This window comes from Buteo buteo, chromosome 9 (genome assembly GCF_964188355.1).
Source record: "Buteo buteo chromosome 9, bButBut1.hap1.1, whole genome shotgun sequence".
NCBI lineage: Eukaryota > Metazoa > Chordata > Aves > Accipitriformes > Accipitridae > Buteo > Buteo buteo.
Window position 1 is genome coordinate 45,528,025 of NC_134179.1, and position 11,810 is coordinate 45,539,834.

The 11,810-nt window shown below is 56.4% G+C and overlaps 1 protein-coding gene across 1 annotated transcript; it reads right to left on the reverse strand.

Moving 5' to 3' along the window:
- Positions 1-8,547, reverse strand: TNS4 (tensin 4). The gene is made up of 11 exons (XM_075036531.1): positions 7,620-8,547; positions 6,979-7,409; positions 6,004-6,090; positions 5,358-5,477; positions 4,977-5,069; positions 4,544-4,621; positions 4,021-4,092; positions 2,648-2,816; positions 2,052-2,120; positions 1,761-1,787; positions 1-1,209 (listed from the first exon to the last, which is right to left on the reverse strand). Exons 1-11 carry the CDS (start codon positions 8,045-8,047, stop codon positions 1,080-1,082), a joined length of 1,704 nt encoding a protein of 567 aa, XP_074892632.1. The 5' UTR covers positions 8,048-8,547; the 3' UTR covers positions 1-1,079.
- Positions 8,548-11,810: the final 3,263 nt, after the last annotated feature.

Below are 11,810 nucleotides of genomic sequence, written 5' to 3' on the forward strand. Positions count from 1 at the left end.
TTTGTGGCAAGATAAATGATGCACTGCTTTATTGAAAATACCCCTTAGCAGGGTTTGTTAGCACGGGGTCCAAAATTAAAACAACGTACAGGCACCAGATAAGCAAGTGCTAAGGGAGACAACTGTATGGCGGACTCGGAGCCGCTCTATTCCACCCTGAGATTACAGCAAGAGATGAATCTTCAGCTGGTGTAAATCATGGCAGCACTGACTTCCACAAGGCTGCGCCAATTTACGTCATCTGAGGATCTGGCCCAAATTCATGCAAGTCATTTCCAAAAACCCAATGTTTTACTGTCATGAAAATGTCAACATTTATTTCTCAGCTTGCTGTGATGCCTGGAGGTTGAGCTAGCCTGTAACCCCACTTTGCAAAAAAGGGCAGGAGAATTTACCAGCACCAGGCAAAAGTACGCTGCTCTGACATTTCTGCCTTTCGATGCTTCTTGCTCTTTGAGGAAAGCAGGATTTTTCAGCAGGGCCTAGTGATTTTATACGCTCTGATTTGCTAAACTGCCTCCTGATGCTGGTCTATCCTCAGGGAGGTGAGTCCCCCCCCCCGCCTGCACCAGACCTCCCCTCCCGTGGCATTGGGGGTGTTGTAGGGCTGAGTCCCCAAAGGTGGGAGCTCAGCTCCACCAAACATGCCTTGGCTTGGACATGCCAAGCGCAGGTATCCCCTGCTGCCGGTACAAATCTCAGCTGGAGTATCTCAGTCCTCTAGAGCAAAGCGAACGGTGCTTGCCAGGTGAGGGAGGTGGCGGTTCCGTACGGTGAGCGCAGCTCCCGTCCCGCAGCTCCGCTCCCAGCCCGACACAGCTCCCTGTGGGCAGCCCTCCTGTGCCGGCCATCACGGCGAGCGCTGCCCCCGTGATGCCCCGCGGAGGGTCTCAGAGGAACATCTCATCCCACCAGAGCATAAAATCTTTAACTGAGACTCGACATGATGGTACATAACAAAAAAATATAAATACAAGCTGTTGCCAAAATGCAACCCAGAAGCAGGAAAAGGTGAGCAGTAAAAGCTCGGCAGCGTGTGGGCAGCTGCCAACCCTGAGCCGTCCCGGGGTTTCTGTCCTCTACGGGCCTGGCAGGAACTTGCAGAGAAGGTCGATGACAAGCGACGCTGGCTGCACAGTGTCGTACTCTGCAAACAGGTGACAGAGGTTCTCCGAATCTGTCTGGCTTTTGGCCACGAACCCAAAGATTCTTTGAAAAAGGAGAGAGACTTAATCAGTTTGCATCCAGGAATCCAAAGGAATACGCTTAAACTAGCCCCAGCCACAAAGCAAAGTCCTGGTTCCAGCAATTCCACCTTGGCCTGCTCCCCAATCACGTTTACTTGGAAGCAAAACAGCCGGCAGAAGTGTTTCTGGCAAGGCTTCCCCAGCTGTGAAAAGTTTCTTGAGTGCAAGGTAGAGCCAGATATAAACTCACTTCCTGAGCCCAGAGCAAGCGAGTCACTGGGAAGGCTGACAGATTTGGATGGGGTCTTTCTACACGAGGGGATGCAGAGAATTGGGCTTAGCCAAGCCTCTCCTCAAAACCCGCAGAGCAACCCCCCGCGTAGTTTCACCCATCTGTCCCACGTCTCATCCTGCCACCATGTTAACTTTTAGCACACCCCCTCTTCATTTTTAAAGCTTTGATTCTTTGCTGCTCTGCAAAGCTTTGCAATGCACCCGCTGGAGAGGCAAGGCTGGGCCAAAGCAGCATCTCCCCCCCAGGTTTCCACCCGGAGGTCCCCACGCAGCTCTTACCTTGAGGACTTGCAGTACTTCTGCCACCTGAGGGAAGAACAGAATTGGATTTGCTCAAAGACTGATTATTAACTCATTCCATCAGCTGCAAAGTCAAGGTGTATATTTAGCTAAACACAGCGTCTTAAGCCCGGGGCAGGGGCTGCACAGCTGATGGTTGGGATTTGGGATTTTAAGCAGTGCAGACACAGGAGCAGCGGAGCTGTGCTGGGAACCGCAGGGAAGGGAGCACGGCGCGGTGGCTCCGACCAGCACAGACGCCCTCAGCCCCCAAAGCGGCCGATAACTCACTTTCTGTTCTCAGGATCCATCCCGCAAAACCTGATGGCAGCCAAGGGGTAGTGTCGCCTGAAAAACACCCTGTGGGGGGGAGGAGGAGAGCGTGGCATTACAGGAGGAAAGTGCCCCGGCAGAGCCGGTGGGAGAAACAGGCATTTGCAAATTCAAGCCTTGCTCGAACTGTTGTGGCTGCTGGGGAATGGGGGGTGTGGGGGACGGCAGGAGTGGGGGTCCCGCTCCCCGGGGCTGCCTCCAGGCAGGCAGCTGGCGAAGCGCAGGCAGCGCTTGGGTTCGGCCGGCTCCTGCCTCCCACTCTTGAGATGTTGCCACTAACTTCACGTAAAGCAGCATCACGTCCTGTGCTGTAACAGAAGGGGTCAAGTCCATCCCTGGATTGCAACACGGGTTTGTCCTAGCAGGCCAGTTTTTCTCGACGTGCTGCAGATCAGCACGTTGGCAGGCTGAGAGGCAGCAAGAGAGCCGGGCGGTCACGGGCGAGCTGCGTTTCCATCAGCCGTTTCGCTCTCCCCTGCACCTTGCCGCTGGTGAGCCCCTGGCCGCGGCAGCAGCCCCCCAGCCCCGTCCTGACCGACCCCAGCGGCTCTTACTTCCTCTGGATGTCCGTCAGCGTGACTCCCTGCTCCGTCACTCTGAAGTGGACGAGGGTGGGTGTGGGCAGCGTCTCCAGCTCGAAGGTGGAGGAGATGGCTTTCTGGATGGCCGGTGCTCCTGTGAGCGTCTCCATGCTCACCGAGTTGAGGTACAAGACGTTGCACACTGCAAGGACAGCACAGAGCCCGGCTCAGCACGGGGCACGCAGCACGCCGGCGTCTCGCTGCGCTGAGCATGTACAGCACCGAGCACAGCAGGGCAGGGTCCAGGGCCAGGTCCCAGGCATCATCCTGCAGGACCGGACGCACGTACGTAGGTCAGATTTGTTCGGACGGAAATTAAAGACTTGGTGACTCAGAAATTCTTCACAAATTTATTTTGGTTTACTTTAATTCTTTGCACTAATTGTTTTAAAGTCAAAGTATTTAATTTCCGGTTTCTAAATGTCACATTTTGATTTTTTTTTCTGTTTATTGCATATTTCCTTTAATGAAAAGCAGAAATACCCCAAGCCAACTAACGGCTGAAGGCCAACCTAAAACATGACATTTCAGGCTGATTGAGCTGTTTAAAGGCCTGTTCTGGGTCAAACTAAACTTTTCAGCTTGCCAACTTATTTTTCAGAATTTCCAGCAAAACAAAGCAGTTCCCGACTCCCCTGACTGCGCCGTGACCCTCTGTGCGGTTTCCCACCCATCACTCTCTGCTCTCACCTGGAGCCCACCCACCGCTGCACCAGGCTGGGGGCACCCAGGTGCGGAAGAGAAGCAAAGACCCTTCCCTGTCCTGCTGTGCCGTTTCCACGCGTCTCCCTTAAGGTCCCTCAGCAATTTAACCAGCCCCCGACCGCCCCATCCCTCTCCTAGAAACCCCAGATGTTCAGTACCCACCAGTTCACCACTGATTGAAGCCAATCAGGAGAGAGGCTTAAAAATCAGGGACTATTTATAAGTGTGGGTCTTTTATCAGCCTTGTGACCTCAAGAACTGTGTCTTTTCAAGCTTTACTTCACCATCGTGAGGACCAAAAGTCTCCTTTCTTTAAAAATATCAGGTTCCTTTGCAGGCCCATGATCTGAGGATGCGAAGAAAACCTGCAGGTACCTCCAGCCTGGTGATAAAGCCAGGAGGGGGACATTGCACTGGCACCCACAGATGCACTGGGGTGACCTGCAGCTTTGCACAGCTTCAAAGACCGCACCGGCTTTTCAGCTTCTGCTGCGAATGGTGTCCCAATGGATGGCATAAAAAAATAGAGCCTGGCATTTGATAGGTAAGGACTAAAGCCCAAAGCATGGAGGCATGCCCAGAGCTCTAGCTATTGCCAGCTCGACTGTCCCCTGGTGACAGCAGCCTGCTCCTTTCCTCACCAGCAGTTTTCTTCAGGAGGGATAGCGTGGATTCTTGAGCGCAGTCAGGGCTATCTTCTCCATCAGCAAGATCTGCACAAACAACAAGCAGGAGGCACTGATGGCACAGTTCAGGCTGCTCTGGGTCACCCCTTTGCAGTGGGTGGTGATTCCTTATCTCACAAGAGGCCCAAAGGCCCAGGACCGCTTAAATTGCGGTAATTAATTTAATTGTCCTCCATCTCCCTCTCCTTGCTCTGTTCATCCCTGATCTCCCCACCCCTCCTTTCCTTGCCCACCCTCAGTGGTCTCCTGCTCCCCGCAGCTTTGCTGACCACCCTCCATCCCCAGCAGAAGCAAGTCACCACCGTTTCGTACTCAGGTCACCTCTTGCAGGTCTCTCCTCCACCTACAGCCAGGGCAATCAGCCCCGTTGCAGGGGCACCCGGGTGGTTCAGCCCCCTCCTCACTGCAGGACCGTGCCCACCTCCCCAGACCGGCAGGAGGGACCGCTCGGAGCATCTCTGCTGCCCCGGACACCTACCTCGGGTGGGGATGCTCAGCTTGCAGGGCAGTGCCAGCGGGGTGATGGCGTGCTGGTACACGAAGGCAGAGAGGCTCCCTGCAACACAGAACCATGAGTCGGGGGGGCTCTGCAGGTCTGACACCTCCCATCCACGCGCCTCTGGTCCCGCAACAGTGTCCCAGGGAGCTCAGGGGGAGGGAAGGGGGGGCTAAGCTGGACTATTTGGGGCCTCACAGCGACAAACGTGGGTTTTCTGACCCCCACCCCGTGTTCCTGCTTTGGAGACTACTACCACAGTCTCACTGGCAGAGAATTGAGGGCAGGAGCCGGGGGCTGGAGGGCCCCCGGGCCGACACACTCACTGCAGGGTCCTGGCCCGTGCTTCGAGGGGCCTTTTGGAAACAGCTCCTGGGGCTGCCAGGGCTGCTGTGGGCAACGGCACCGTCCTTACCGAAATACAGCTCCTCGCTGGCTCCTTTCAGATGGACCCCTTTGGCAGACGACTCGATGAGGAAGTGCCGGACGAGGTCACTGCTCTCATCGCCTGTAAACGGGACGGAAGACAGCGTCAGCACCGGCACAAGCGCCCTTGGTTTGCCCCTGCCCTCCCCTGCCCACCCCGGGGCCCCATCCCAGGGCATCCACCGGAGCTTCTGCTCTGCACAGCGAGCATGGTGCCAGCCCCTGTGCAGGGCTGCGATGGGTGCGCACAGACCCCGCTGCCAGCATCAATCACACAACCAGTCCTGCGGCTTCTCAGCTTGCTTTTAGTTTGCCTGCTTTCAGTTAAATCCTTGAAACAAACCCCACCTTTCCGAGCGAGTCCCTGTACCTGTCTGGCTGGCGGATGGAGAGACGGGAACCTTCATTGCCAGTCCAAAAGACCCCCGGTATGACGTGCTGTCCCGCACAACGAACGTGCCTGGCTCCTTGTCCTTCAGCAGCTGGATTGCTGTCAAAGCACAGGCAGAGGCTCAGCCAAGCAAAACAGGTGGAACCTCCCCGCATTGCATTTTGCATCCGGCCGATGCTCTCGCGGGGAGTTGTTCCTTGGCAGCAGCGAGAAATACTCAGGAGCGTTTGCTGAGGACGCGCACGTCCCTTGTGCGGGTACCGACTGCAGTGCCTCTGCAGACTGAGGGGCCCCGGCTCGGTCCCACGGGTCCCTGCAGCCCCCAGGGCAGAGTCAGCCCCTGCCCCGGCCATGACGAGCAGCAGCACAGTGAGAGGCAGGAGCAGCTTTGCTGGACTCGAAGCGGGGCCAGAGGGGCCGTGGCACAGCCCGTGTTTCTGAGCCTTCCCCCTAGACCTGTGAGAGGGTCTCTCCATGCCCGCCAGCCCCCAGTGTGCTTTGAATTGCCGTCACTGAGTCCCCACAGGAGCTCAGCACGGGCAAAAGCTGGACTGAGGTGCTGCGGGGAGGCAAACTCCAGCAAGTCTGAGATGGGTTATCCCAGCAGAGATGCTTGCTGCCTTACCTTGGTCCCTGGTTATGCTCGGCTTGAACCAGTATTTCGATGTGTCCATCACAAACTTCATGGTCGGCTGCCCAGCCCTGAGGGGACCTGCAAGAGATCTTAGGGCATCAAGGCCAGCGAGGGACCTGGAAGACCTTCACAGCAGACATCACTGAGCAGGACAGAGCCCTAGCGAAGATACTTCTTTTTCAGGCTGGCCAGGGTTGAAGTTTTTTTTCAGTCCTTTTGAACAGAGCTTCCTTCCTACTCCTCAGAATAACTCATTCTCCACGTAATTATCTCTCTTGGCAGGCTGCGATGGAGCGCAGAGAGGCAGCACATGGAATTCCCCAGCAGTGCCAGTCTGCCCAACCCTGCACAAGTCCACTGGACCATGGGGATTTACAGCAGCTGAGGACCTGACCCACAAAGCTCTCCTGCTATTCCCATAAGAATCCCAATTAAAACCCTCTGCCCCAAGAGCTGCCTCTGCTAATCTCCTCCAGAGAACAATAGCCCTATTGTTTACCCTTGAATGAGGGACCTTATAAACTCGGGTATCTTTAGATGTCCTCCAGAGCAAACTGGAACCCTAACCCCTCCTCCCCACCCGTTCTGGGCCCACAAACAAGTACAAAATGACAGAATTATGGTTCTCACTCTCAGGTGCTATAAATAAGCGTATCTGCGTCTCCTTGAGGGGACCAGAGCGTTTCTGGCTGCTCGGCACGTGCCCCGGGGCCCTGGTGGGCCAAACACCATGGCTAACGCAGGGTCATCAAGCAAAGACCTGGAGACCACCGCAGAGCCCTGCAACGCTGTGCAGAGACGGCGAGGGTCTCCAGCTCCAGCAAGGACCTCCTGTCCTTCACGTCTATAACCCACAGACAAACCAGAGTAGGAAATGGCGTTTGCCCCCCTTTCCTGGCAACTGTTGGGGTCTACAGCTCCTTCCCCCCCCCCCCCAACCTGCCCTATGGCAGGGAGGTGACTTACTGTCCGAGACGCAGGAGAGCGCTGGTGCCGACAGCGCGTTGTTCAGGCTACCGAGCCTTGAGGCTGGGCTGCAGCTGGGAGGGGGGGTCTGCTTGAGAGAGGCTTGGGGGGCTTTGGCCAGCCTGGAAGATGCATCTCCTTGTTCCAGGCACCCGTTCACCAGCAGTACTGGGATGTCGGCTGCGGAGTTGAGGATGGAGGGGGGGCAGCTGCTGGCCTGTCCCTTCTGGGACAGGGAGGTGTTGGCTTTGGTGGAGCAGGCTGCTCTGGGCTGCTGGGGACTCAGGCCAAAAGCTTCTCCCGAGTAAGACCTGATGCTCGGGGAAGGTGGGCAGGGGCTGCCCAGGGAGCTGGCAGGAGACGGGCAGTCAGCGGAGCGGCAGGCAGAGGGGTGAGCGTCCGAGTCGTCGTTGTGGAGCGAGTGGGTGCTGCTGCAAGAGGGAGACAGAGCAGGAGGAGATCAGCGGGGCCGTTTAGCCGGGGTGCGATGCACAGCCCACCCCAGAGACCGGGCCAGCCCTGCGGAGCATCGACTCCCAGCCTGAGGAAGGGGGTCTTGGAGAGCTGGACTTGGGGTAACCGCCCCACGGCCCTTCCATCCCCATCGTCAGCCTGAGACTGGGACACAAGGCGGCATTTACCTTCCAAGGATGTAACTGGTGTCCGAGCCGGGGCTCGTGGAGAGCAGGGAGACCCAGCTGCTCCTCTGCTGGGCCCTCACCACGTGCACGGGCTTCAGCAAATTGTCGAAGCCCGGGGAGGTGCTGAGAGCCCCCGGACCGTAGGAGATGCTGTCCGTCTGGCCGGCCGTGCACTGCCGGGGGACAGCGATGCACTCGGATGCTTTGCTGCAGGTCGGGGAGGCAGCGCAGCTCGAGGTGCCCGAGTGGGGGCTCGCGGGTCCGGGTGGGCTCGAGAAAACCACGCTGCCGCTGGCGCTGTAGTTGCCCCTGGGTCCCCCTTTTTGGGGCAGGAAGCCGTTGCCCTGGGGGGACCTCGAGAAGGGCGTACCCGAGGGGCTGGGGGAACCCTGCAGCAGCTCCGGACACGTGGCTCTGCCTGGCGTCATCTCTATGTATTTAATGTCTGCAGGAAGAAAGAGGAGGTCGTTACTAATTCAGTGTTTGAGTCAGGATCATTAGCTAAGCTCCGTGGGGGATACGCGTCTCTGTTCTCCTTGCTATTAATTTTGGCTCCGGTTTGCAATGCCCTGCAGGGCTGCTGGGCCCAGGGGAGGACCCCCGTGCTCTGCAGGGAGCCCCCCCCATCGCCCAACGCTGGCCTTTGTTAAGACCCTCTGAGGGCTGATTTCTTCACAGACACCAAGCCACAGTGACCCACCCCAGTGCTGGCGGGCTCCCAGGGAAAAGGGGTTACGCACGGTCACGTCTGACGGCACAGAACCCCCTCGCCGGCATTGCACAGCCGGTGCTTGCCGAGACCTGCGGCGAGAGGCGGGTGTTTTCTCCAGCAGCCTCTCTGTTTGTACCTGACTCAAGAGAAAAACATCTGGCTGCTCCCCCCCCCGGGGATGACATCAGGTTCGGAGGGTGCCCACGGCAGCAGGCACGTGGCCCTGCGCACCCTCTGAGCGCACGGGGGGGACGGATGGACATCCGCACCATCCGCACCATCCGCACCATCCGCACCATCCGCACCGCGCTGTGGAGCCGGAGGCAGAGGGAAGCCGCGCAGGACGAGGGCAGTTACAAGGCTCTAGGCATCAGCTATGGGACCGGCCATGCCAGCTGCAAGCGCGCAGCCCAGGGCAGGGGCCGGCTGCTCTCCCTTCCCTTCTCCCGTCCCGCACGAGTCTCTTTAGAGAAATAATTCCCAAGGCAGTTTCTGTGCCCGTGTCCTGCTGTGGGTTTCTTCCTGCTCTTCCGTTCCTGCTCGGGGCAGGCAAGGCGTCTCCCAGCTCCTTTCCTTGCCATTACTTATATGGTAACACATCTCACAGAGCATCGCTTGCTCCAAGACCTTCAGTGAAACCTCACGGCCAGGACAAGGGGGTGCCTGGGTCCCCAGGTGTCTGATGCTCGTTAGTCACCATGTTCCTTGAACAAGGACAATTTCTGGCTGAGCTAGAAGATGCCTTTTAGCAAGAGACACTCAGACTTGATTTAAGGGCTTGCAGCGATGGCGAATTCATCACCTCCCCAGGGAAGCTGTTCCCGTGGTTAATCACCTCCACTGCTAGAAGCGTGCACCTCCTTTCTTTCTTGTCTGAACGTGCCCAGCTCTGTTTTCAGCTCCTGGTTCTTGCCCTACCATGGAGTTCAGGAAAGTTCCCCTTCTTAAAGGTGTTTCTTGGAGAGAGAAAATCTTTTTGCTATGGCAATGAAAACTGCTCTTAACAGCCCTGAGCTCCCTGGCCGTCGATGTTATGTGCCTCGTTCCTGCCCTGGACCTGCTGGTGAGGGTAGCTGGCTGGGGCAGAGCAGCTGGCTCCAGGCTGCCAAGCACTGCAGCCCCTGTTTACTGCAAGGAACAACCAGCCCTCTGGGGCATAAAGCTTGATGAGCAGGAAAAGCACAAGTCTGTACAAAAGTTACTCTCTGAGCCACTTCTCTACGCTGATCCCAGCGCGGGATTGCATCGGCACGGCCAGCGGAGAGCCGCCGAGGAGGCGCCGGGTAAGCCAGAAGGGCTGGTCCCCAGTGGGGACGCAGCTGGACCACGCACAGGGAAGGAGCCAGGACCGCAGCCTTCCCCCTCCACACCCTTACTGCCACTGGCAGCCAGCAGCAGCTCCTCCAAAGCCTGTCCTCCGAAAGGCTCCGGAGCCACATGGTTCTGGTATCAATGTGCAAACCCTTACAGCAAGCTCTTGGCCAGATGCTTTTTGTCAGTGTCTCCCTCAAAAGGGGAAAAGAAATGGGGGTTTTAATTGTCCTTTACAGTAATAACTGAAAAGCATCTGTGCGCTGGGCTAATGAGGCCTTTTGCCTCCTACTTTTCTGCCTTTGCTTCTGCTTATCAGGTGTGGTTAAACCTCAAATATTTGCTCAAGACCTCGGCGAGTTTTTCAGCATCAAGGAGTGGCAAAAGTGCCACAAACAGGGAGCCCAGCTGTCACGCAAGCCGAGGTGCTCTCCTCTCCTCCAGAAACAGAGGGAGTTAGTGACTCTCATGAACGTGTCTCCTATTGCTACAGCATCCATTATGTTAAGAGCTCACCTCGTGGTTTCCATTAGACAAGAACAAGACCCTCTCACAGACTCTGGGCACCATCAGTCTCCTGCCAGCCCTCACATCGAGTGACTGTGCTTGCGGGGAACTTACACCTTAGGCAAAAAGCAGGGGTGTGGAAATCATTCAGAAAGTGCAATGGGGCCCTGTGCAGCCCTCCCCTGCACAGCCGAGGGGAGGAAAGGGAGGCAGGAGCCTAATGGGAGCATTTCCACGGGGCCAGCTGGCATGAGATGGGAGCAGCGATGCATGCACAGGTCGCGCAGCTGGAGCAGGAGGAGGTGGGGTGAACAGGGATGCTGTGCAGCAGTAGGAAGTTTGTGTGAAAAAGAAGAGCTGTTACACGAAAATGAAAGCTGAAGTGAGGCTTTTCCCACTGAATTCAGGGCCAGATTTCCAGATGTTCTGTTCCACACTTGGAGCCAGATTTTCAAAACCACTAGCACGTTACCTGCTGAGCTGCTCAGGACTCCAGCCCTTGCGTGGTGCCTGAAAGAGAGGCATCTGAATGCCACTAGGCTGAGGACCCAAGAGCTGAACTTGCCCTTTGTCATGGTATTTTATCTGCAAGGCCACCCCCGTCGACCCCAGCGGGAAGCAGGGATGCTGTCTGCTCCAGAATCGCCCAAGCCCCGCGCGTGCTCGTGCCGCTCTGGCCCCTGCGCTGCCTGACTCCGGCTCCGTTGGAGCATCGGGACACTCACACCTGCCAGGGCTGCAGTTCAGTGCACTTGCAGACACACACCTCATCCTCCTCCAACCCCACGTTCCTCATGCAGATGTTTGCACGAGGGCTCAGGGAGAACTGAATTTTTTTCATACCTTTAACATCCTCTCATTTGACCTTCCTCTGGAAAGAGGCCTGGGGACAGATTTTCAAGGTATTTCTGTATCTAAAGACACGGATAGGCAATAAGGCTTTTCAGAAGCAGTGAGACTGTATCTTCAGGCACTTAACACATCACGATCTGTCCTCCGGCACACCAGAACACTTGCAGCAGTGTGGAACATGCTGTCTGCTGGTGTTACCCTGTGCACAGTGTGTTGAGCAGCTAACGCTGCAAAAGAGCCACAGGCAAAAGAGCTTGGATCAGAAGTAGTACACCAGCAGAGCTTTGGATTGCTGGGATGACAGAGAAGTGTTGCAAAAGGGTTCACGTAAGGCACCCAGGCATGAGAGCAGAAAGAGGGGTTGGTATGTGCTGGTGATGTTCTGCCTTGTGTATGCCAGGTATGCTGCTGGAGGAGCGTACAAGCCCTGGAAAAAGAATTTCCCTGGCAAAATGATTGGGAACATTTAAATGGGATGGTTGTGTAACGATCAGTACCTTAGCCCAGGGCTTTGGAAATCTGGCTTCAAACCCTTGTGCTTCCACAGGTCAGTATGACCCTGGGAAAGGCTCCACTGCCCTTTGCTAGAACTGGGGCTCTGCTGCAAGGTAAGCACAGGCTGCACATCACATCTAGAGGTCAGTGCCTGTCTTGAGGCACCGATGGTAATTACTTGGATTAGGAGTTTTCTGAGAGCTACAAGTCCCATTTCTAAGGAGAAATGTTTTGTCCAAACACAGGGAAACAAACAGCAGGTTGAATTAAAGGCTGTTCTCCCTGCTTTCTTTTGGGTCCTGTTGAGCTAGCCG